This window comes from Carassius carassius, chromosome 40 (genome assembly GCF_963082965.1).
Source record: "Carassius carassius chromosome 40, fCarCar2.1, whole genome shotgun sequence".
In the NCBI taxonomy this organism is placed as follows: Eukaryota; Metazoa; Chordata; class Actinopteri; order Cypriniformes; family Cyprinidae; genus Carassius; species Carassius carassius.
Window position 1 is genome coordinate 3,560,411 of NC_081794.1, and position 27,293 is coordinate 3,587,703.

Below are 27,293 nucleotides of genomic sequence, written 5' to 3' on the forward strand. Positions count from 1 at the left end.
GGCCTTTCTAGCAGGTGTGTCCCTTTAGGACATCTGCAACGCTGCGGGATGGTCCACACCCTCTAAATTTGCTATATTTTACAATCTCAATATGCGAGCCGCTCCTGGCTCTTCTGTCCTCTTGCCTTAGCTGTGCTCTTCGGCTACACACTAGGCAGGGGATTGGCAGTCTGGCAGCGTTGGCACATCGTTCCCCAAAGTGCTTGATGCAGCTCGAGTTCCTGAAAAGGAACGTCTCCAGGTTACGAATTTAACCCTAGTTCCTTGAAGGAACGAGACGCTGCGTCGCAGAGCCATACTCCCGGCACCCCTGCCGGCGCTTGCTTCCCTACTCGAAGCTGAAGTCAGCTGCGTGGCAGGTGCCTTTATAGCTTCCTGGTCGCTACGTCACCCCGCCCGTGACGTCATGCCCTTCCATTGAACAGATTGCACACAATATTCAGAGTTGATCTTGCCAAAGGCGTTTCCCCAAAGTACTTAACACAGCGTCTCGTTCCTTTGAGGAACTAGGGTTACATTCATAACCTAGAGACGTTTTTTAAAGCTGCACACTTTGTGGATAATTGTTATAAATAGAAATGTCCCAATGTTAAGTTCAATGTACAGTTCAAATAATTGTTCAGTAGTTATATTGACAGCCGTCATTAAAAGAAACACATGAACACCATGATTACTTAAGTGTTTGTGTTGGTGTCCATCTACTAACCCCCAGAGCCCCCCCCCCACCCCCGAAGAGAAATTAAGATTTTGAGGAAAAACATTCAAGGATTTTTCTCCATCTAAAGCTAGTGAACAGGGATCAAAGTAGACCATTTTGACATTCCCAAATCCATAATTAGGCAGCTTCAAAATAATCTGGATGACCCGAACTGACAAATAAAGCTCTTTTCTAGTGAAGCAATCTGTCCCAGCAAGAACCACCCCACATTGCTGACAAAAGGAATGTGCAAATTCTACATTTTAAGTGACCTTCACGATGTAACACTGTGCTGTGCAAACCAAATATGTGGGACGATTTAAAAGAGAAGACCTGTACTTGATGGGTGGGGTCATGCAGATTACTTTGAAGCTGGCTGAATATGAATTTTGGACAATCAAAAATTGTCAGGAAAATAATCAGGAAACTGCCTGCAGGTGGGTGTCATAATTGGTGACACCTGCCGATATTTGTCAATTTCCAGATCTCACCTCATAAAGGCTGACTTGGCACGTCTGACCACTGGACTCGTTTATGCGCTCTTCCAGGAAATACTGCAGCAGCATGCCGGCCTGAGAGGATTTAGAGATGGAGTCATAAAGACCCTCCAGTCGGCAGTAAGTCAGGTAGTTCACAATGTTTAGACCGTTGTCAATGAAGAGACGCACAAACTGGGGTTTATCATTCACCAGGGCATCAGTCATGGACTCTTCAAGGTCTTCATACTGTTTATGTCAAAATATAACAACTTCAATCATTCACATCACATAATGCATAACAGATCAGTAGTGGACATTTTAAAAGGGGTCATATGACATTGCTAAAAAGAACATTATTTTGTGTATTTCGTGTAATGCAATGTGTTAATGTGGTTTAAGAAAAAAATAAAATAACATTATTTTCCCCATACTGTACATTATTGTTTCTCCTCTATGCCCTGCCTTTCTGAAACGCATCGATTTTTACAAAGCTCATCCGTCTGAAAAGCAAGGTTTGCTCTGATTGGCCAGCTATCCAGTGCATTGTAATTGGCCGAATACCTCATGTGTATGACGGAAATGTTACACCCCTCACAATACTGTGATGCCGTGTCCCAGAGCGATGAGACAAAAACATTAAAACCCATTATAAATGAGGCATTCGTTGCATTCGTTGGGGACATAATTACGGATTATAATGTATCTTGTCTTTTACGCGTTGCATTGCATCGTGCCACGTAAATATAAAACCATATCTGCATTTGTGATCAGAGAAACAACAAACAACAAGAAGCACTACTCTACCCAAAATCTTCCCACATGGTGACGTAGACATGTGGGGGCGTGTTTGACCAAGGCGTTTTTGAAGGGCGTGGACAAGTCTTAACTTTTATAAAGAATATCTTTTTTGGTTTAAGACTTCAGTCTTTGCAACTTTAGGAATCTTATCTATGCACGAACAGCTTGTTACACTCCAAAAAGAAGGGAAAACTTGAAATCGCATCATATGACCCCTTTAGTATGACTAGAGGGAATGGTTTTGAGATTGGTCATAATTTCCTGTGCTCAAATGTATTGATCAGTCTGAAATCTGAAGAAATATGGTTGGTCAATTAGTTAAAAGTATATTTAACAGTACCATAACCTCTCAAAAGATACAATACCATTCAAGTTTGGGATGGTAAGACTTTTTGAAAGATGTCTCTTCTGCCCACTAAGGCTGCATTATTTGTTAAGAAATACAGTAAAAACAGTAATACTGTAAAATATTACTACAATTTAAAATAAAAAAAATCTGTTTGAATATAATTTAAAGTGCGGTTTATTCCTGTGATGCAAAGCTGTGATGCATCATTTCTCAAGTCTCAGGTGTCACATGATCCTTCAGAAATCATTCTGATTTGCTGCTCAAGAAACATTATTATTATAAACTGTTGTAAACTTCTGCTTATTAATAATGGTGTGCTGATTAATATTTTTGTGGAAAATTTTCAGGATTCTTTGATTAATGGAAAGTTCAACAGAACAAAATGAAAATGTTTTGAAACAACATAAATGTCTTTACTTCCACTTTTGATCAATTTAATGTGTCCTCGTTGAATAAAAACATTAATTTGTTTATTATTGACCCCAACCTTTTGAACAGTAGTGTACATACACATTAAAAAAAAAAACACTTTCAGTTTTGCCACTTTTATTAAAGGAGTCATGACCCACAATTTGCACTTTTACACGAGAATCAATGTATGTTATGATTGCCTAACGATTATACACTGGCCGGGAAGCCGATATTTAAAAGTGAAGCGTTTGTTTACCTCAGGGTTTGTAAAATAGCCCACGTGCACGCGCACTCAAATACGAGATTTTGATTTCTTCCTCGTCTTGACGTCAAGACGCGGCAGGATATACCATATATGGACACCGCAGCAGGAAGCTCGCCCTTCCCCTCTCCCCCTCATATTCAGTCGAGAAAGACGCTGGAACTAGTGCACACGTGAGTTGCTCTGTGGTTGACTGCCAGAATCAACATGTAAATGTGTTTTCTCTACCAAGAACGGACCTACCTATCAGAGACCAGTGGATTAAATTCATTTTTAATGAAGCGGTTCCTTCAACCCTTCCCACTGGCTTATCGTTACGTGTTTGTGCTAAACACATTGTACGCTGAAATCCTTCACAAATTTGGGGCAATATCAGGCAAAGTTGGCATCGAAGCTCGGGAGAAGCGCCATTCCAACAAAATTGCCTGCAATTGAAACAGTAAGACTGTGTTTTTTATTGCTCTACTGTATGTAACAAACAGCATCTAACTGCTAATGCGGCTATTGTATGCTATTGCGTCTGTCACTAGACAAATAAACGAAAGACTCGTGGTGAAGTAATTATTTATGTTCCCTGTAAACTGACTGCAAAAACGGACTTTTGACTACATTATAATGATTTCTTAATTCAGAATATGATCAAGATTGCGTAGGTTGATGTGTTCGGGGAATTTGCCAGTTAATAGTAACATTTAAAGCCCCTTAAGTGAACGAAATGACTCGAAAAAAGATTTGTTCATTTTGATGAACGAGTTTGATTAAGAGAGTCTGGCGTTGCCAGATTGGGTGTTTTTTCCGCTACATATTAAGGCCGGTTTACGGTGTGTTTTCACCTAGAAGGCTTTATAGAAATCTGGCATCCTACTGAACGAAGTTAAACTGAGAGAGAGCGTGGCGTTCACAGACACCAGAATGAACGACTTCACAGTAACGATCATCAGGCAGTAATGCGGTACGTTCAGTTCATGTTCGCCCAAAATATGAACGAGTTCATGAACTATCGTTCAATGAACGCGTTCAGGCACAACACTGGCAGGAGTATTAGCTTCGAGGTATGGGGAATGGCTGCTAACGTACTTTGCAAAAAACTAATGACTGAGATCATCATGAATTCGGTTATTGTTTATTTGTTGCCTAACACTTACATGAGGCCCCGTCTAGTTTGTGTGTGTGTGCTGTGCTCGTCTTATATTTGTGTGTGTGTGCTGTGCTCGTGTCTCATATGAGTAACGTTGTGTGCGTGAGTTCATATACATGTATGTGTGACCACTTAGTATATATGCAAGCGTGTTTCATATGTGTGCGTGAATGAAGTTTGATTTAAGCCCTAAACGGCGCCTCATACTTATACACTGGCCAGGAAGCCGGTCGCGTTCATTCACAACTTGCGCCATGATGTCAGTTTGTAATGATATGCTAAAGCGTTACCTGCGTTGTCAACCCCCCCCTTCCTGCAACCAATCAACGCGCCCCTCATTTGCATTATTATAATGACCGTCCACGACAGCCAAAATATCGCATCAGATCTCGCGAGACAATAATGCCTACAGAAATAAGGGTCTGAGGAGCTCTGTGTTTATTTTTTTTCCACTTTTCTTTTTTAGAAGGGCCTGAAAGACTATAATACAGCAGTAGGTATCCAAGGTAATACGAGGGTATGACTCCTTTAATTAATTTCACAGACGCTTTTGTCTAAAGTGACTCTTCATTCAATGTTTACATTTAATCAGTTCATTCTGGAAATCAAACCCAAGATGTTACCCCTTTTTAGTGCCATGCTGTGCTGTTTGAACTACAGTAACATGCAACAACTTGCTTTAGTTCAGAAACTAATTGAATATTTCTCACAATTCTCTACTGTACCTTCCAGTCAATGTTTCCATTGAACAGTTCACTTTTGGCAATATCCACTCTGTTCCAGGTTACAGCCAGCTTCAACTCATCAACATAGGGGTTAGTAGTCACCGAAACTCGCTGTTCACTCGCTAACACATTCACACAGCAAAATTATGTTGATTAAAAATATTTGAAATGTATTAACATCACAGTACACTGTAGACAGAAAAGGTTAGAAGTTAAAGTGACACAAACACCGCAATAACCAGTTTAATCTACCTTGAACAAGTACTTTAAGCATCACAGTGTCAAAATCATCCGCTCCTTCTGCGTGATAAATGGAGATGAGGTCTTTCTTCAGGTAGATACTTAAAACCTTTCAGGAGCGAGCCAAGCAACAAGAAAAAAAATCAGTGCTTAAAGAAACGTGCCTGTGACATGTCAACTTAACCAGAGGTCCAACTAAAAATAATGACTTTTTTTGCTTTTCAGCTGAATTAATAACAAAAGTGAATGAAAAAAAAAACTAAATATTAAATATCATGGCAAAATTTACTGAGTAATCCACTATTTTGTAGAGGGGGACATTTGAAGCCAAATTACAGAGGGGATGACTTTAGAAAGATGACAGCATCATTATTTTATTTTTATACAGTTATTTTCTTATACAGTGATTGAAAATGAAAGTCAATTTGTCGTTCATCATTATTTATGTTTGATTAAGTACAGAGTGTGACATTTACCTTATCAACAAGCGTGTCCATGTCTTGCTCTGAAGGAAACTGTTTCTTTACTTTCGTGGTTATGCATTCTCTAAGCTCCATGTTGGGAGAACCTTCCTCCTTCTCTGCTCCTCCAAACGCAGAAATCGGAGCATATTGCACATTCTCCACAATGTCGCTCACAAGATTAGCAAGCCCACCCGAACCAGCCAGGACCAACCAGGGCATTGAATTCTTCAGAGAGATTTCTAATGCCTGAAATGAAGAAACATGGAACAATTTAAAGGGGAAGTTTGCTCATTAATGAAGAATGGCTGTTACTTTTCTCACCCTCAGTCCAAAATATAGGTGACATTTTTTTTTGTGGTAGTACAGTAAAGAAGATTCTTAGCTGAAACCATGGTCCTCGGTGATTCATAAAAGGCAAGTTAGAGGCTACCAGCACGTGAAAGTTAAAAAACCACAGACAAGACAAAATTGATACCTGTGACTCCTGACAATATATATTGAGGTATTATGAAGCAAAACAATTGGTCTATGCAAGAAAATCAACATTTTTTTACGACATTACTACCTGTAATTCATAGCCTCAGGAATCTGATTCTTTTCCCCAAACTGGTTCACACAATGATGTCACATACACAGACACAGCATATTACTGGAGGAACCAATAATGATATGAAATGCTGATGTTTTACATGGCTAAAACTAGGGCTGCCCCCAAATAGTCGACTAACCATTAGTCAACAAGAAGAGGTTTGGTTGACCAAAATTTTATTAGTTGCTTAGTTGCAGAAAAAAAAAATTACATTTGTGAAGTCACACTGTCCGTAACAGATAAATTGGTAACAGCTGGTCTATGTGTTAATACATCAGGCAGGACATCCTAACACTCTTGCCATATATCAACTGAAATATGCAAGTATTAGCAACTTTACATGGCTTCTCAATCTTATATTAACCTGGAGAAATGTGCGCTATTCAGTGTATGTGCGGAGTGTGGAATCGTAACAGGTAAGCGCTCTGCATGACAGATGGAGGTGCTGGTGCACTGCTCTTAAAATACTCTGTAATTTTTGGCCACACAGATAAGAAAAATGAGTCTTTTGAATATGTAAAGACTCTACATTAATTTGTGTGCTCTCATAATAACAACAAAACATTGAGCTTTTGTAAAATAAAGATAAAATATGAAATTGAGCGCGATACTCTATGTATACTTGATTTACAGATATGAAAACATATCTATAGAAAGTAAATATTTAATATATTCTCAGATTATGTAATCCATAACATGCATACAGGCACATCACTGCTTAGTCGAGGGCAGCCCTAGCTGAAACATATGAAGTGAAAAAACTTCATCAGCTCATCTTTTTAGAAGCATTAACAAAGAGAAAACAAAACTTTTTTGGCCCCTTCATTCAAGTACTCATTTCGAGTTGAAGTGACTGTCAGGCAGATTTAAAAGTGACTTTTGATTGAGTACCTTGTAGATCTGTGCTGCTCGAGTGGTCCTTCAGATGATTAAGTCTGATTTGATGAACTGGTTCATCCAGTTTATTAAAAAGAACCAGTTCAAATGAATGATTCGTTCGTGAAACGGACATCACTCCTGACCATTTGCTTGAGGCTGTGGACTACAGGCAGTAATGTTTTAAATAATGTTCAGTTTCATGCACAGACCAAAATACCTTAATATATCATCAGGAGCCATGGATATTCATTTAGTCTTGCCTTTATATGCTTTTTTGACTCAAGTGCTGGTATCTGCTTACATTATATGAATCACTGAGGGCTGTGGTTTCAGTTCATAATCTTCTATAATGTTCTACTGAAGAAAAAAAATCACCTACATCTCGAATGACCTTGGGGGTAAGTAAATTAATAGCAAATCTTAATTTCTTGGGTGAACTATCTCTTTCAGATGTAGGACAGAGGAAGTATTGTTTAATATAATTGTAATATGCTCACCTCCACCATGGAAACTTCTCCAGATATCAGCATATTCAGAACAGGAATGTCAATGCTTGCGCTGCCTGCTTAGATGACATATTTAAGCAACCACAGTATGAAATCCTTGTTGCTTTCATTAAAGAGATCTTACCATAAAATACATAAAACACATAATACGTTTATACATATTAAACATTATCACTGACTACGGTGAATATTTCATGTGATAAGCTTTGTTGCCTTTACACTTGAAGCTTTGTCTTCTCTTGCAATAGCTCAAAATGACCTTTAGGTGGCCATTTAATCTCCCTATTTAAACCAATGTTTGCTGGTTAGCTTGTTACAAGTCTGTTCAGTGAAATAACTGGAATGAAAATAAGCAATGTAAAGTAAACGCTACATCAGTTACATTCTATTAAACACAAGTAAATGTGTACTTGTCACTAAAAATATATGATACATACCCCCCCCCCCCCCCCCCCCCAAACACCACACCACCGTAAATAGAATATACTTCTGTGGGAAACACTGACCTGGGCGCTGACGTGAAATGTAACCCTCCAGACGGCCTTGGAAACCGACCTCCCCACCTTTACGTCCTTCAGACCCATCGTCCACCAGAAGGAAAGCCTTGTAGTTATTATCCAGAGAGCAAGTGCCACGTGAAGTGCTTTGGACAAAATACTTAGCGGGAAAACTTCCCTAAGAGAAAGAGAAAGACACCGTTTTTCTGAAAGACTGTGAACCATCTGCAATATGCAACTTGCAGTTCTGGTTTATTCTACAAACTGGGATATGTTTTTTTTTCTCCTGAGTGAATAGTTTGACTATTTTAATGGCTATTTTGAAATGGCATACTAACAAACTACTCTTACGTTTTCTGAAGTGTATAGCATGTTTGCTCTAAACAGTATGCTATGGAAGCTTGTTTTTGCCACAATTCTGACTTTTTCCATTCGCAATTGTAAGTTTATATCTCACAATTCAGAGAAGAAAAGTCTGAATTGTGAGATAAAAAGTTGCAAATACCTTTTTAATTTTTTTATTCCATATATTTACAAATCAAATGGAAGTGGAAAGTTAGTAAAAAAAAAAGAATTGTAATTACAGAATCTCAAACTCAAAACACCTGCAAAGGTTTCAAAATCGTCTCTCAGTTTGGTTCACTAGGCTACACAATCATGGGGAAGACTTCTGATCTGACAGTTGTCCAGAAGACAATCACTGACACCCTTCACAAGGAGGGTAAGTCACAAACATTCATTGCCAAAGAAACTGGCTGTTCACAGAGTGCTGTATCCAAGCATGTTAACAAAAGGTTGAGTGGAAGGAAAAAGTGAGGAAGAAAAAGATTTACAACCAACCGAGAGAACCGCAGCCTTATAAGGACTGTCAAGCAAAATCACTTCACAAGTTGAACGTGAATGAGTCAATGTATTGTTCATTATCTGGCTCAGCTCGGTGTTCATCTTCAGTTCTCTCTTCACAGCAGTTCAGTCAGTGTACTGTTTGAGTAAATGTATTACTCCGGGATACTGGTTTGTTTGAACTCAGAGGGAGTGTCAGCCATATTAAAAAAGTTAACAGCTTAAGTAATTTGTGGATTAATGCGTATTGGAGACGCGAACTATTTAAAACGATTCAGTTCGATTTGGTGAACTGGTTGATCCGGTTATATCGAATGATTCGTTTGCGAACCGGATATCACAAACTGCTTTGATTTGAACTCTCTCACAACACGGAAGAGAAGACAATGCTGAATAAAGTCGTAGTTTTTGCTATTTTTGGACCAAAATGTATTTTCGATGCTTCAAAAAATTCTAACTGACCCTCTGATGTCACATGGACTACTTTGATGATGTTTTTCTTACCTTTCTGGACATGGACAGTAGACCATACACACAGTTTAAATGGAGGGACTGAGAGCTCTCCGACTAAATCTAAAATATCTTAAACTGTGTTCCGAAGATAAACGGAGGTCTCACTGGTTTGGAACGACATGAGGGTGAGTTATTAATTACATAATTTTGATTATTGGGTGAACTAACCCTTTAAACTACTTTAGTCTGTGTGCACTGAATTTATTTAATACACAAGTTTCACAATTTGAGTTGAATTACTGAAAGAAATTAACTTTTCCATGACATTCTAATTCATTGAGATGCACCTGTAGAATATTAATAAATATATTATTTATTTAGTTTTCTTTTTTAATTAAATAATAAACAAAATAAAAAAAGTGATAATACGATTACATTTTAAAATAAAAAGGGAACATTAAATAAAAAAAAATAAAAACATTTTATAGTAAACTTAAAAATAAAATATTAATATTTACTTATTTTATATACTGTATACTGAAAATGTGGAGGGGGGTGGGGTGATCTCGTTACAAAATAAAGGTTCTCAAATACGTTAGCCACAATTATTGACACCCTTTTATTCAATACTTTTTGAAAACTCCATTTACCAAAAAAAAAAACTGCTCTGAGTTTTCTCCCATAATTTTTGATGAGTCTGAAGAACACCTAACAAGAGATCAGAGACCATTCCTTTATCCAGAATCACTCCAGACCCTTCAGATTCACAGATCAATGTTGGTGCTTCTCTTCAGTTCACCCCTTCATTTTCTATAAGGTTTAAGTCAGGGACCAGAGATGACCAATTTTTTGAGTTTATTTTTTTATTTATTGATAATTTTTCTGTTGGAAGATCCTAACATGGCCCATTGTGTGATTTCTAGCACAGTCAGTTTTTTTTTTTTTTCAATCTGTTGTTATTTGATAGAATCCACGATGCCATGTATTTAAACAAGATGTCCAGGACATCTGGCAGAGAAATAGGGCAAAAACTTTAAAGACACAGCAGTATATTTCATCGTACACATGAGGTACTTTTTTTTACTCGGGTGTTTTCCAAACCCATCTTGAGTGTTTACTGCTAAAAAGCTTTCTTAGTTTTATATGACCATAGAACCCAGTGCTATCTGGTTAATATGTTGGAGTGTGTATTTTAATGAGATCATTTATTTTCCTTGTATTATTTTCTTGAAACCCTCCCAAACAACATATGGTGATGTACTGTAGGTGCTGTTTGATCATATTTTTAAGGTTTTCTGACCTCGAGACTATTTCCAGCAGCTGTGATCCTTGGTATCCTGATACTTATTGTGATGTATGATTAAGGGAATTTGGCCTTTGTTTTCCCTCATATTTATATTCCTGGGAAACAAAAAGCCATGGATGGATAAATTCTTGTTCATAATCATCCTGGTGTGCTCAAAATTTTAAACGTGAAAGGGAATATACTTTAGAGATATTTTACTCATATTTTCTAGGGGTGTTAATAATTGTGTCCAACCTGTATTTGAGAAAAACATTTATTTATTCATGAGATTTCCCCCATTTTTAATTGTTTCAATTTAGTGAAATAATTTATTTGAATAAAAGAGAGTATTTAGTTGAATAAAAGGTCAACATGATTAACATTTACCAAGGGTGTCAATAATTTTGTCCACCACTGTATGTATATTTATATACAGTATATACAGTATATATATATATATATATATATATATATATATATATATATATATATATATGTTGAATCACCCTATAATAAAATGTGACATTCTGTAGTTTTGTCTCACAATAATTTTTTAACCATATCTATATTACACAGAAAACGGAGCAATTTTGTCTTTACTGTCTCAATACTTATGGAGGGCACTATATATATTGTAACACCAATGAGCGGATTCCATATTAATGAATCCTGACTCTCTAACACATTCTGCACTCAAAGATCAGAGTGTGAGTTAAAGTAAAAACAAGGACTTTCGTTTTATAACATCTTCCAACATAACTCACCACGCGGGCGCCGCCATGTCGGCAACATCCTGGCGTGGGTGACAATTATTACACCTTGGAGACTGTCCAGAGATACCCGCGCGAGCCTCAAAAAAAAGACAAACACCCGCCCTTTTCACTCACGGCGCGATCACACATTCCACAGAACAGACACACACATACACAAACAGGCACGAGCATTTTTGGCTAGCACATGGACCTTTTTCGATAAAACTACCTCTAAGTGTATTTAAATGTCTCCCTTTATGTGCTCAAATGTATTTATGTGGCATAGTGGAATAGATGAATGTTACTGTGTGTTTAATCAAACTTTATATGGATGTAGTAAGAAACAACTCTGTATCTTTGTATCCCGGATTTGCAAAATTATAGTTTTTGGTGTCTTTATAATCTTAAAAACCCGACTGTAACAAATCTTGACGGCAAATTACAAAAAGATGCATTGTTTCAGAGGAACAATCTTGCTGAGGAAAAATTTTTAATTTTGTCATCGACATAAACTAGACCAGTGGGCGGAAATCAGCAAACAAAGAAGATTTTTCCCGCCTCAGTTTCTCACATTTCATTGGTTCATACGGAAAGATAGGTGTAAACATACTTTTCCATAAAAACAAAGGGAAACCCTTGTTCTTAGCATTCCGCCAGAGAAAGAGGGGTTTCTCAGCTTCGTAATTGGACTTCTCAAGAAGTTTCTCCGTTTGTTCTTCTTTACTTTTCGTTTCATTTTAGTTTTTCTTTATTGTCTTCTGATATTTGACTTCGTTCAATTGTCTTCACGAGCCAAACAAACTTAAGTCTAATCATCTTTTGGCAAAGTTTACATTCGCGTTAACCATCGAGCTCGCGCATCTGCTCTGGAAAGAACAACACTGAAGCTGCACCAACGGACAATTTGAACTCAGCTACACACAAGAGCCAGATCAAAGCAAGTACTTTCTTATATCGCAACTTACAATTGCTGTTTAAGGTTGTCTAGGCTATTCCATTTTTGTGAAATTATTCAATGACTTGGGGTCTCTTGCAAATTAACTGTTTGAAAATTGTCATTGAAATCTGCCTTCACTCTTTCTCTCTCTCTCGTTTCTCTCCCACTCTATCTCATTACTATTCTCGTTCATTTATCTCATTTAAATTGTACTGTTTGTTCTGCCATATACTCATATTTACTCCGTGTGAATTGTAGTTATGTACTCTTTAGTCTGTTTTTATTAAATACCATAATTTGCTAGAATTGAACGGTTTTATTGATCATCGATATCGAAGTCCCTGAATCGTGTGATCTAAGCTACAAGCTTTGTTTTCTAAGAATTATTTTCAGTAATCTAAATAGTACAGACACAGAAAATATTGTTTTTTCCTGATCAGAAGATTAATATTTCTTGGAGTTTGTAAGAAGGGTATTTTTATTGATTTTTGATTAGGAAGTCTAGCTTCCAGTTCGCGGGACGAACAGATTGTCTAGATAACTTGAATTAAGTCTAGTAAACGTTACCTTTAAATGATTAAGCGGTTGTAATGATAAAACCTTTTATATTCATCCGGAAGAAGGAGGCGGGAACCGGCGGACAATAAAATAACATTTAATTATTCAAAATAAACACAAAACAGCGCACCAGCCCCTCACGGACGACTGGTGCGCACAAAATAAAACCAAAACACAACTAAAAGCCCAGGCCTGGTCCTCTCTCGTCCTTCACTGTCGTCGCTCCAGTTTTATATCCTTCCATCTCCTCCGTGGGCCTCGAGACCGGTGGGTCGAACAGGTGTAGCTCATCTCCAATCACTCCACCGGCCTCGCTCCCATGTCCCTCGGCCCCGCCCCACTGGTCACAGCGGTGATGGAGCTGGCACATGCCCATCCCATGGCCGGCCACCTGGGGGCCCAGAACACCGTCCAGCGCATACGCGACCGCTTCCACTGGCCGGGCCTGGAGTCCGAAGTCAAACGCTTCTGTCAGGCCTGTCCCACCTGTCAATGGACGACTCTACACACCCCTTCCCCCAGCCCGCTGATTCCGCTGCCCATCATTGAGGTGCCCTTCGAGCGGATCGGAATGGACCTAGTGGGGCCGTTGCCGAAGTCGGCCCGGGGACACGAACACATCCTGGTCATCCTGGACTATGCCACCCGCTACCCTGAGGCCATTCCCCTCTGTAAGGCCACCGCGAAAGCCATCACCCAGGAGCTCTTTCTGCTGAGTAGTCGGGTCGGCCTACCATCCCAGATACTGACTGACCAAGGCACCCCCTTCATGTCCAGGGTGATGGATGACCTCTGCAAGTGCATTCAAGTTAACCCTCTGGAGTCGATTAACGCGGATACGCTATATGAGTCATTTTCTCCTGATAACCCCGAAAAGAACTTAAATTACACTTTCAGTTTTAATCGTACAGATAAGAGCAATACATCAATCGAATCTGTAAAGATTGTTCCTAATAAACTGTTTAACTGCTCCCCCAAGTGGATATTAAATTATGTTGTGGGATAATTAAATATATTCTAAATAAACTACAAACATAAAATTATATAGATTTATTTTGTCCTCACATTCTTTCTTGTAACTCTTCCCTCTCAGTGGCACAGATGACTGAAAGGCTCATTATGCAGCTTATTATGCAGGCCTTTGTCTTCTCAGGTGTAAATCACAATGATATTCAAGATAGTTGACGCCGACTCGCATATGACTTTTACCAACAAAAAGTGTCTTAGAAAATGTAAATCAATATATTGTTTTCTATAGGTGAGTAAACAAGATGATTTTCACATAATTTAGAAAGAAAAATTCTAGGCTACAAGCTCCAGTTCTCAAAAATCCCGGGAACCATTGTTCTTTATGTGTTTTTTTGTCTTATTCAAGTGTTTTAACATTTTTTGTTTTTCACTAACCACGCATACATTTTTTTTTCTCAAAAACACAATCATGTACATACATGCTGCTCACATATTATTATAGCCCAGTTTGTGCTGATTACAGTGAGATTAGACTTTAACCATTTAGATATTTATAAGAAACTGAAAAAAGCACAAATGTCAGGGCATGACAAAACTTCTCCAGGCCCCAAAAATACCCTTAGACTCCAGAGGGTTAAACAGCTCTGCACCACCGTGTATCACCCGCAAACGGATGGCCTGGTTGAGCAGTTCAACCAAACGCTCAACCGGATGCTGTGTTGAGTGGCTGCTGAGGACAAGCGCGACTGGGATAAGATGCTGCCCTATGTCCTGTTCGGCATCCGGGAGGTACCCAAGGCTTCCACCGACTTTACCCCCTTTGAGGCTCCTCTTCGGCCGACAGCCCTGCGGCCTGCTTGACATCGCCAGAAAAGGCTGGGAACAACAGCCAGCCGTCTACCGCTCTACGATAGAACATTTCCAGGAGATGCAGGAAAGGATCGACAGGGTCATGTCCATCATCCGGGAACACCTTGCCAAGGCCCAACAAGCCCAGCAACAGCACTACAACAGGGCGGCCCAGCCACGGGAGTTTCAGCCAGGAGACCACGTCATGGTCCTAGTCCCCACCGCCGCCTGCTAACTCTGGGCCAGCTGGCAAGGTTTCTACACCGTCACAGAAAGGATTGGCCCTGTCACCTACCGAGTCCGGCAGCCCGGAAGGCAGAGGGAAGATCAAATATACCATGTGAATCTCCTGAAGCGCTGGAGCGGGACCTCGCTCATCTACCTCCCGTAGCTGTTGACATGGACCCCCACCTCTCGGCTGCCCAAAAGTCGGAGCTGCAACACCTGGTCAGTCAGTTCACCGATGTGTTCTCTCCCCAGCCTGGGCGGACCCACGTACTCAAGCACGATATCCGCACAGCACCCGGAGTGATCGTCCGGAAGTGGCCCTATCGTGTTCCGGAGGCTCGCCATTGAGGAAGAGGTACAGGAAATGCTGAGGTTGGGCTGACCGCCAACCCCCGTATGTGTCACCTGGCCCTCACCGAAGCCAAGTACCTCGGCTACCAAAACACAGGTACGGGCCTTTTTGGGGTTGGCGGGATATTACCGCTGTTTTATCCCTAACTTCTCCTCCTTAGCCTCTCCCCTCACAGACCTGACCAGGAAGGGGCAACCAGAGAAGGTCCCGTGCAACTCGGAGACGGAGAGCGCGTTCCAGCGGGTGAAGGCCGCCCTCACGTCAGAGCCCTTGCTCAGAGCCCCCGACTTCAATCGCCCCTTCCTTTGCAAAGGGATGCATCTGATACCGGGTCGGGAGCCGTCCTCTCCCAGTTCCTCGACGGCGAGGAACACCGGGTAATCTATTTCAGCCGAAAGCTAACCTCAGCGGAGTGACGGTACGCGACCGTCGAGAAGGAGGCACTGGCCATCAAGTGGGCAGTCCTGGAGCTCCGCTACTACCTTCTCAGCCACCAGTTCACCCTGATCATGGACCACGCACCCCTACAGTGGATGGCATGGGCGAAGGACACCAATGCCAGGGTGATTCGGTGGTTCCTCGCGCTCCAGGACTTCCACTTCACCGTACCACACCGGGCGGGGACGGCCAAAGCGAACGCCGATGGTCTCTCGAAGATATGATCAGCTTTCGCAGGTCTGTTAGGCTCCACTCCCCGCCCTCCCCTAATCTCCCCACTTCTCCACAGGGACAGGACGATGCTTGGGGGGGGGGGATTGACATGTCCTGAGCTGTCATCAGCGTCGCCCTGGAAACGGAGCAGGCACACCTCCACCTGCTCATAACGGGCTGAGCGGTCACAGCTGCGGCCCATCAAGACCTGGCTTTATAAGCCACACTGACGAACAGAGAGGGGAGAGATGTCTCCAAAGACTCGTCTAACGTATCTATGTTGTTTTCCTCCAGATAGCAGCGTGTGACCACCAGCCCTCACTATACATGGACTACACGGACCCACACAGCACTGCGCACGGAGAGAGAGAGAGAGAGAGAGAAAGAGAGAGAAGGAATAAAAAGCTTAAGACAAAAAGCTTTTTTTTAATTATGCACGGACCACAAATGAAAAAACAGTTAGCTATATACTGTTATCAGCATATAGTATGTTGAAGTAGATTTGTCTCTCCTTTTCTCTGAGAGAATTTGCGGTCCTGTCAGTTCAGTCAAGGACTTTATCAGGGCAAAGAAATGGAAAGTCTTAGACTGCACAAGTCAATCTCCAGATTGAAATCCAAATGAACATACATTTTACCAGCTGGAGAGGAGGATTTGGGCAGAAACTCCCCAAAACAAGCAACAGTTAGAATTGACTGCATTAAAGGCTGGGAATCATCATCAGATAGTGGGATGAACTCTAAAAAAGCTGCCCTTTTTATTTGGTAAAGCGTGTTCTAACATTTAGAAATCATTTTAATATTCTGATTTATTATGAGTGTTGGAAACAGTTCTGCTGTCTAATATATTTAATGAATAAAAGTTTAAAAAGAACTGCATTTATTAAAAATAAAAAAAATTCTAATAATATATATATTCTAATAATATATTTTCTTTACAATCACTTTTTATCAATTTAACACATCCTTGCTGAATAAAAGTATTGATTTTATTTTAAAAAAAAAGAAAGAAAAAAAATTACTGACCCCAAATTACTGACCATTAGTGTATATTGTTATTACAAAATATTTATATTTTAAAAACATAGCTTCTTTTTTTTTCATTTTTTTTTTCATCAAAGTATCCTAAAAAAGTATCACATGTTCTGAAAAAATATTAAGCAGCAGAACTGTTTCCAACTTTGATAATGAATCATCATATTAGAATGATTTCTAAAGGATCATGTGATAATGATCCTAAAAATTCAGCTTTGCATCACAAAAAAAAATGATAATTTAAAGTATAATGAATTTTAAAACAATTATTTTAAATTGTAATAATATATCACAATATTAAATTTTCTTTCCGTATTTTTGATCAAATAAATGCAGACTTGATGAGCAGAAGAAACTTCTTTCAAAAACATTAAAAATAGTAATGTTTCCAAACTTTTGGTCTGTACTGTATATATATAAATATATATATATATGATCATATACCTCTTCGTTTATTCAAAAAGAACACAATCACAATATATTTGTGATTCACAATATATTTATCCAATTAAAAAAAATAATTAATTAATGTGTACTTGTACATTCTTTATACAACAATTCTGGTTCTCAACTTTGACCAAAGTTCAAATAGTGATGGTATACAAACCGATTCCAAATAAGTTGGGACACTGTACAAATTGTGAGTAAAAAATGAATGGAATAATTTACAAATCTCATAAATTAATATTTTATTCACAATAGAATATAGATTATATATCAAATATATATATATATGAGACATTTTGAAATGCCTTGCCAAATATTGGCTCATTTTGGATATCATGAGAGCTACACATTCCAAAAAAGTTGGGACAGGTAGCAATAAGAGGCCGGAAAAGTTAATTGTACATATAAGCAACAGCTGGAGGACCAATTTGCAACTTATTAGGTCAATTTGCAACATGACTGGGTATAAAAAGAGCCTCTCAGAGTAGCAGTGACTCTCAGAAATCAAGATGGGCAGAGGATCACCAATTTCCCCAATGCTGCGGCGAAAAATATTGGAGCAATATCTGAAAGGAGTTTCTCAGAGAAAAATTGCAAAGAGTTTGAAGTTATCATCATCTACATTGCATAATATCATCCAAAGATTAAGAGAATCTGGAACGATCTCTGTGTGTAAGGGTCAAGGCTGGAAAACCATACTGGATGTCGGTGATCTTTGGGCCCTTAGACAGCACTGCATCACATACAGGAATGCTACTGTAATGGAAATCACAACATGGGCTCAGGAATACTTCCAGAAAACATTGTCGATGAACACAATCCACCTGCCATTTGCCGTTGCCAGCTAAAACTCTATAGGTCAAAAAAGAAGCTATATCTAAATATGATCCAGAAGCGCAGGCGTTTTCTCTGGGCCAAGGCTCATTTAAAATGGACTGTGGCAAAAAGGAAAACTGTTCTGTGGTCAGACGAATCAAAATTTGAAGTTCTTTTTGGAAAAGTGGGACGCCATGTCATCCGGACTAAGGAGGACAAGGACAACCCAAGTTGTTATCAGCACTCAGTTCAGAATCCTGCATCTCTGATGGTATGGGGTTACATGAGTGTGTGTGGCATGGGCAGCTTACACATCTGGAAAGGCACCATCAATGATGAAAGGTATATCCAAGTTTTAGAACAACATATGCTCCCATCCAAATGTCGTCTCTTTCAGGGAAGACCTTGCATTTTCCAACATGACAATGCCAGACCACATACTGCATCAATTACAACATCATGGCTGCGTAGAAGGAGGATCCGGTTACTGAAATGGCCAGTCTGCAGTCCAGATCTTTCACCCATGGAAAACATTTGGAGCATCATAAAGAGGAAGATGTGACAAAGACCTAAGACAGTCGAGCAACTAGAAGCCTGTATTAGACAAGAATGGGACAACATTCCTATTCCTAAACTTGAGCAACTTGTCTCCTCAGTCCCCAGACGTTTGCAGACTGTTATAAAAAGAAGAGGGGATGCCACACAGGGGTAAACATGGCCTTGTCCCAACTTTTTTGAGATGTGTTGATGCCATGAAATGTAAAATCAACTTATTTTCCCCCTAAAATTATATAATTTCTCAGTTGAAACATCATCTATGTTGCATTCTGAATAAAATAATGAAATTTGAAACTGCCACATTGCATTCTGTTTTTATTCACAATTTGTACAGTGTTTTTTGGGAATCGGGTTTGTAGAATGTTTATTTTCAATGTGTTTATTTGTATCAAGAGTAAAATATTTAATGTTAAGTATTCTAGTACTGCACCATAAGTAGAGTTACCTCAGGGTCAACGAGCTGCAGGCGATTATGTACCATTCCCCAAGGAGCAATGCCTATAGGAACCACTTTATTTACATTGAGAGAAGACACTGCGTGATCTCTCACTGCCTCTCCTACACACTTGCCGATGCCTTCCCTCAGCCCTGAGGTTATGATCCACGCTCCTATACATCCAAAATCCAAAATTAACTTTTTTAATTGCCAAAGAAGTTCAGCCGAAGAAAAAGCACATCACACCCCTAATGATCTACTACCCCTGGCTCCCAGTTGAGGCCAGAATCTAATTTAAAGAACCCTGTAGTGAAAATCAATGTTCTTTACATGTCTATCTGGTGTTTCTAATATGATTGTAGACCAACCACATGTAAATTCATCAGCTGGTACACTGGCAGTGTACCAGGCTTGCTTCTTAATCTAGCTGTCCAATAAATCTGGTATTCTATTTTACAAATATTATTGGTTCTTTCACAAATTGATTTGTTCCTTGTGACTACTGATAAAAGTGTCTGTTACATGCAAAAACTGTAATGTAAATATAATTAAATTAAGGACATTTACTGGTCATAATTAATCATTAATTTAATATAAGATTTTACTGTCTACATTTCATCATCAATATAATTATTACTTTTACATTTATATTATTTTTTTTTATTTTTGGACTATATTCACACAGAGAAGAACCTGTTGAGCAACTTTCCTGACATAACCCTGAGATTGATTAAATAATTAGTGAATTTGTGTCAGGGTAGCTGGGCCTTTGATGGCTTGCAGTTAGTATAAAGATGAATGTATGATTCATATAATAGCTTGCAATGCCAGTCACTATGTAAATTCACTGTGGTCACATGTTTCTTTTTCTCATGCATTTCAGGTGACATCTACAAACAAAAAGTCACATTACATACAAACATCTTCACAAATAAGAGGACAAAACAACTAACAGGTTCTTTAAACAAGCATGTCTGGAGATCTAAACCTTGTACTCAGATATCAACACTTGGTAACACCGATTTGAATGTAGCAAAAATTAATGTGAAAATGAATGAAGAATAAATTAATAATCTTATGTGAGGGAAGAATACGACACCTGTACTCTGTGCTGCTTTAACCAGCCCCTGCCTCAAGACCTCTCGCACCCAGCTCTTGACCTTTGACTTTCCTTCACCGCCAACCACTGACACCACCAGGTTGGGCTGACCCAGTTTCCAGTGTTGTCTCATGATATCAAAGACCACAGAAGGATCTGTGGTGCTGGAGAGACGCAAGAACTGGAATACAAAAAGAAGGATTAAGATTTAAACTGGAATCAATCTGTAAAAACAACTACATGTTTTGTACTGTAAAGTTTCTTCAACTATGGAAAATGTTGATTTCACGGGATTGATTTTTATTTTTAAAAAAAAATTTTGTATAAAAGTCAAAATAGAATTATACACTTTTTACCATGACAGATATTTTGTTGCTTTTTATGTCAATATTTAGAAGCACTCGAACTTAGTTAATTAGTTAAAAAATTAAAAAATAAAAATAAAGATATTGAAGGTGAAAACATCTGTAAATTACAAACATACAACACTGTTTACAATCACAATTATTTTTGCTGCATATCAAGTGCTTCTAATGTGAAGATTAAAAATTGTTTTGCCCTAATCATGGACCAATATATTATTTTATAAATAATAATTATTTTGTATTTGATTATTGTACATTAACTAGTGTAAACAAGTAAAAACATAATCCACTTATTTTAAAAATTATAAAAAGGTTTAAGTACAAAACTAGAATCAAATCCAAAAAGCAATGAAATTTATGAAGAAAAAAAAATATTATTTTAAAATTAATAAAAAAATAATAATAATTTGATTCTATTTTGTGACATATGGTTGTTTCACAACTACAGGCCATTTTTATGTCCCTGTGGTTGATTTTTATTTGAATTTTTTCTTCTTTTTTTTTGTAATGTGAAGTCTAAATTAAAACTGTATGCTGTTTACTGTAACGAATGTATATATATGTTTAAGTAAAGAAAAAAAAAGCTTTCTATGTAAAGAAAATGCTTTAATGTAAAGATTTGATTATTTTACTCAACACAGACCAAAATATTATTTAATGTTTACTTATTCAATATTAATAAACCAATTTTAAAACAAATGATTGTTTTACTTTTTTGGGCAACACAGCACCAATTATGTGTGTGTGTGTGTGTGTGAGTGCTCTTGTTTTAGTGACATATCAAATTAAATTAAAATTAAATTAAATTTATGCATTTAGCAGACACTTTTATCCAAAGCGACTTACAGTGCATTCAGGCTATCAATTTTTACCTATCATGTGTTCCCGGGGAATAGAAACCCCCAACCTTGCGCTTGATAGTGTAATGCTCTACCAATTGAGCTACAGGAACACATATCAGGACTCTGTATAATGACATGGGTACGACACAGGTAATACAAGGAGAGGGTGACTTATGAGGACATAACCCTTGTCCCCATTTTTCAAAATGCTTATAAATCAAACAGAATGAGTTTTTTTTTAGACAGTGCACAAAGAAAAGAAAATGCACAGTTTCCTGTGAGGGTTAGGTTTAGGTGTAGGGTTGGTGAAGGGCGATAGAATATACAGTTTGTACAGTATAAAAACCATTACGCCTATGGGATGAACCCACTTTTCACAAAAACAAACGTGTGTGTGTGTGTGTGTGTGTGTGTGTGTGTGTGTGTGAGAGAGAGAGAAAGAGATCTATGGCACAGGTCTGCCATTGTTTCACTGTCTGCCACTGTTCTACAGCCCAGATTAGGCTTGGGCGGTAATACGGTAATATGGTATACCGCAGGATCTAAAAATAGCAACGGTATCAGTTTCAATACCGTCATACAGTCAATAAAAAAACAAAAAACACTGCACTTATATAGGAGACACGGATTAAATATTAAATATAATTTATTTAATGCCTAAAAATGCATATGCGTGGTTGTCATCGCGTGACAACGAGACGAGGAGAAAGAGAGAGAGGGGGAAAGATGGCGAGTTGCACACCGAGTGACCTGGTCGTGAAAAAGAATACAACTTCTGCAGTTTGCCAGTATTTCGGGTTTCGACCGAACGAGAAGGGAGAGGCGGTAAATACGGATGAGGCTATTTGCAAATTATGTCCTCATGAAAAAAGATGACTGGGAATATGCTGCAAAAAAAAAAAGCCGATGCAATGGCAGGTCCTGTCGGCATCGGCAACGTAAAGGACCGAGTCGGAGCTGATATAACAGCCTACTGTTTGGAGCCAAGGAGACGAGGACCCACTTCATTCACGGAAAAATGCTGCCTGGTGTTTTCCCCAGATGTCGCGAGTGGCACAAAAGTACCTATGCGTCTGTGCTACAAGCACACCATCGGAGCAGGTTTTCAGCACCGCAGGTAAAGTTGTCGGTCCACAACGTGCCCTAGCGAAAAATCTTGACTAGATTGTATGCCACTTGCCATTCGTTCCTATTGGCACGGTGTTTATTTTTTATTTATTTAATGGATTCAGGTATTTTTATTTGGATTTAATTAAAAAAAAAATTTGGAAAGAAGACTGGAAAGAATAAGTTTTTATTTAGACCTATTGCTTTTCAATAATTTTTATTTTATATATATATATATATATATATATATATATATATATATATATATAATATGGATGTTTATTTGGTCTATTTGCTCTTTTTTTTTTTATAAGCTGCTCTTTGTTATTAAAAGTTGTTCGTGCAGTGTGATTTTTAAGGATGGGCGTTTTCCGCAAATATCACATTCAAATAATTTTGAGCTCACAAAAAAACGAATATTAGAATATTCGTTTATTTAAATTAAGTTTAATGAGACAGACGTTATTTTTCAGCACCATTTATTGTTTCTGTCATTTTTGAACAAGCTTACACACAATGAGCTTGAACATTAGCTACACATCGTGTTTTGTAGCTGAAAACCTTTAACAATGCATGCAAACAAACAAAAGTACAGATTAAAAGCAAAAAAAAAAAATAATGAACAAAGAAAAAACGTAAAGCATCCTGCAGCAATTCGCATCAAGGAAAGTGTTCTGATATTGTTCAAAAAAGGGTTTTTTTCTTACTTCTCTCATGTTTTCATCGAGAAACCTGAGATGTTTGTGCCGAAGGTCTAGGGCAGACGCAAGAAGAGGAGTTTTCACTGCATTCTCCAAGTTGGGGGTGTTTATTCGTTGCTTGAGAGATGCCACAACAATGTTCTTGAATGCGGTTACTTTCTGTGATTATCCACGGCATATTTGAAGTACTGTAGAAGATAGCAGTTCTTATTCATTCGTTAATTATTTTTGCTTGCATACATATTCAAATATGCCGTCGAGAATCACAGAAAGTGACCGAATTAGGTTTTATTGTGGACTTTTTTTCTTTTTTTATGGTAAGCAAAAATATGTCAATTTGAATATAATTTTTATTTATGGAATAATTAGAGCAGAACGATATTCTAATGTTCGACTATCCGTGCACAGTGATTTTATTGATTTGTTTGCGCGTCTCTGCGCAAAAACTGTTGTGAGACTGGGTTGGTATGTTTATGTTAATTTAATTCTGTTTGACTATTGCTATTTGTTGCTAATAAAAGTTGTTAATATTGTTGTGCATGCAATTTTGTTATTGTTTCAGTATTAGTGTTTGGTATTCAGTTTCTGAATGGTTTAGGCACAAGCCAACAGTTTGGTGATGCTGTCTCAGCCTTACGTCATCATTTTTTAATTATTCACGGTAATACCGTATACCGAGGTAAAATAGGGAGGAGGTTTGACGGTATCAAAATTTGGATACCGCCCAAGCCTAGCCCAGATCCTCCAGTGTTTCACAATTTAGGCCCATCTCTGCTCCATATTTTACACCTGCCCTTGCTCCAGGTCAACCACTGATCCATGACCCATGGTTTTGCCCACTGATCCATGTCATGATCCAGGTCCTGTTTCCCTGGTTTTGAGTTTTGTTCGTGATTCATGGCTTTCATGTCTTTAATTTTGTAGTTTTGTATTTATGATTTCTGGCATGTGGTATTTTTGTTCTTGTGTCATGTCTTGATTGTTTTCTTAGTTTGTGTGTCATGCTGTCATTGGTTAATGTCTTGCCATGTTGTTATCTGTTCTGTTAGCTCATTGGTTAGTTCTTGTCCTGTGACACTTTTATTTGATATAACTAACCCTCAGGCACATGCAGAGGGGGGTCCGGTGGGTGCTTGAGCACCTACCCATTTCCCCTTGATGCCCAAAGCGCCCTTTTGTCAAGGCAATTTTTTTTATTAAACACCATTTGGTGAAGGCCTGTCCAATCTAACTATTAGTAAAATTAATGAATAATAATTTAGTCATAAATTTAATTATCCACATGATGATGACCTTTCACCTGACGATCTCATCCTGGACGATCCCTCACATTCAAATACCTCTAATTTAGCGCACTACCAGGATGCTTTCATAACGTCTACAGCTGCCGGTAAATGTAGTTCTCAGCGGAATGCACAGCTGTTGTTTATATTGCTGTCTGTGGCCTGTGGAAGTAAGGACGGCTGCAGTAAGGGTCTATAATATTTTTGTTCAATATTTTCCTAATGACAATTAATTTAATTTCATTACATTTATTTATTTATCACAAATAGACACAACAGAAGTTGACCACAGTTCTTTACAGAATATAAAACTAAAGATACAAATAAGAGAAAAAAAGCAATAAGACATAAAAATAACAAAAAAAACATGATTAAGAATTGCTAAAAGCTCGGGCCAGAAGTTAAGACTTTAACTTCGATTTAAACTCATGGACAGAGGACAGGGACCTCAGATAAAAAGTAACTCTGTTCCAGAGCCTAAGTTCAACAACGGCAAATGCACAATCCCCTCTTGACTTTAGTCGTGTTCGAGGCTGAGCTAGAGAGTAATTGTTTGCAGACTGCAGGCACCTGACTGATGTATTCAGATTTAAAAGTTCAGACAGGTACAAGGGTGCAAGACCATGAAGAGATTTAAAAAAAAACATCAATATTTTAAAATCAACTCTATGATGAACAAGCAGCCAATTTAGAGACATTGAAATAGGAGAAATGTGTTGCCGTTTGCGGACTCTCACTAGAAACCTGGCTACAGCATTGTGCACCATTTGAAGCCTTGTAATAGAGGAGTGGGAAATTCCAGCATACAAAGAATTGCAATAGTCTAATCGAGATAAAACAAAAGCCTGTGTGACTCTTTCAAGATCTTTGGGGGACAGAAATGGCTTTACTCTAGACAGAAGTTTCAGATGGAAAAAAGCCTGACTTAACTACTGTGTTAATGTGTTGATCAAACTTAAAGGCAGGGTCCAGACTTTTCACAGTTGGTTTGATATAAGAGTGCAGATTTCCAACATCAACAATGTTTTATTTATTTCCCCACAGAGGGCCAAAACACAACTGCTTCAGTTTTACTCGCATTGAGGTGTAGAAAATGTAAGGACATCCAAGATCTTATATCATTTATACATACAAGCAAGGTTTCTAAGTCTTTCTTGTCAGTGTGCTTAAAAGGCAGATAAATATGACTGTCATCTGCATACACGTGAAAAAAATACTCTATGACTTCTAAGAATAAAATTCAGAGGTAACATATATAATGAAAACAGAATTGGGAGCAAAATGGATCCTTGTGGAACACCACAGGTAAGAGGAGCTAAGGATGAGACAGAGCCTCCAATGCAGAATGAAAATGACTGCATTGAAAAGTGCTGGCTAATGTTAAATGTAAATACAGTAAGATTGTTATTCATGCCGGCTCTAATGATGTTCGACTTCGCCAGTCGGAGATCACTAAAAATTAGGGATGCACCGAAATGAAAATTCTTGGCCGAAACCGAAAAAGAGAAAACCAAGTCCGAAAACCGAAACCGAAACACCGAAAGAAATTATGCCAATTATTAGTACCATTGCATTTATTGCTATGACCGTGTACTAACTTTAATATTAATTTATGCAATTGCAATGTCTTAATTTTAGTAAAGTTTCAAAGATAATTACAATTACATAAATTATAAAAAACATAAAAATACATAATTACAAATTATGCTAATATTTATTAAGCACATTGCAACAATGCACAGGTTAAAATAAAATTCAAACTAAAAATATATCCCACTCATGTGAATATTAAATCATAATGTACAGGCCTACTGGCCTGCAGAAAGGTTTTAAAATGAACTGTTCTCTCATAAAAACAAAGTGCATTTAGGTGAAGTGCATTTGAAATTGTTCTCTGTAGGACTAGAAAGTGCATTACTTCTCCAGTATAGGCAAGAGGGTTATCACTTATGGGGATGGGGACTTCAGACAGATAACCATCGAGCAGTTGAGCTTGTCATCTACCTGACATTTGAGAAATATTTGAGAGAGTGTATTTAAATAGGGCCAGGGCATAAATAAACATTTTTATCAAATTAAAGCAGAAATCTAGCAGAAATATGGCTACAATCTGATATTATGTATGTATATGTATATATATATATATATGTGTGTGTGTAGCCTAAGAACAAAATAGCCAACGTATTATTATTATTATTTGAGGCACTTTCTTGCAGAATTTCACTGAACATATCAGACAACGAGGGTGCATGCGCCTCATCTGGTGCAGAGACGAGTCTTTTTTTCTGCGCTCTGATCTGTCTCCTGCGCTTGGCGCTTCTCGGTCTCCACGCGGGTTCTCCGCATCCAGCGCGGCCTGGATCATTTCTCGTGCGCGCTGCCTTACTTCTGCATCGAAGTAATGGTCTTTATAACGTGGATCAAGCATGTTCGCGATGAAGTGCAGAGGATCCGAAAAGATCTCAGTGAGACGTGTGCTAACAGACTCTATAAGACTGTACTTTTCTTTGTTTTCACTTCGTGGTCCGTCTCAATCTCTTTGTTAGGAGACGCTTTAGTGCTGCGAATAAAGGAATAAGAATAGAGAGAATGTTTATTATCTATTAAGAGCTATGCAGGTGCATGTGCAGGTCGCGGTTTCTGTTTGTGTCATCACAACATTTCGGCCGTGTTGTTTCGGTGATAAGTCTTTCG

At 38.3% G+C, this 27,293-nt stretch overlaps 1 protein-coding gene across 3 annotated transcripts in view; it reads right to left on the minus strand.

Moving 5' to 3' along the window:
* Positions 1 to 27,293, minus strand: part of LOC132121974 (transient receptor potential cation channel subfamily M member 4-like) — a 95,577-nt gene that overhangs the window by 41,960 nt on the left and 26,324 nt on the right. For 2 of the 3 annotated variants that reach the window (XM_059531749.1, XM_059531750.1), the window contains exons 4-11: positions 20,302 to 20,482; positions 19,212 to 19,375; positions 8,044 to 8,212; positions 7,529 to 7,593; positions 5,576 to 5,809; positions 5,112 to 5,208; positions 4,860 to 4,981; positions 1,189 to 1,422 (exon numbers count right to left, since the gene is read on the minus strand). In XM_059531749.1, coding sequence (XP_059387732.1) covers positions 1,189 to 1,422; positions 4,860 to 4,981; positions 5,112 to 5,208; positions 5,576 to 5,809; positions 7,529 to 7,593; positions 8,044 to 8,212; positions 19,212 to 19,375; positions 20,302 to 20,482 — 1,266 coding nt within the window. Of the gene's footprint in view, positions 1 to 1,188; positions 1,423 to 4,859; positions 4,982 to 5,111; positions 5,209 to 5,575; positions 5,810 to 7,528; positions 7,597 to 8,043; positions 8,213 to 19,211; positions 19,376 to 20,301; positions 20,483 to 27,293 lie in introns of all 3 variants that reach the window. The other variant, XM_059531748.1, reaches the window with a different exon arrangement.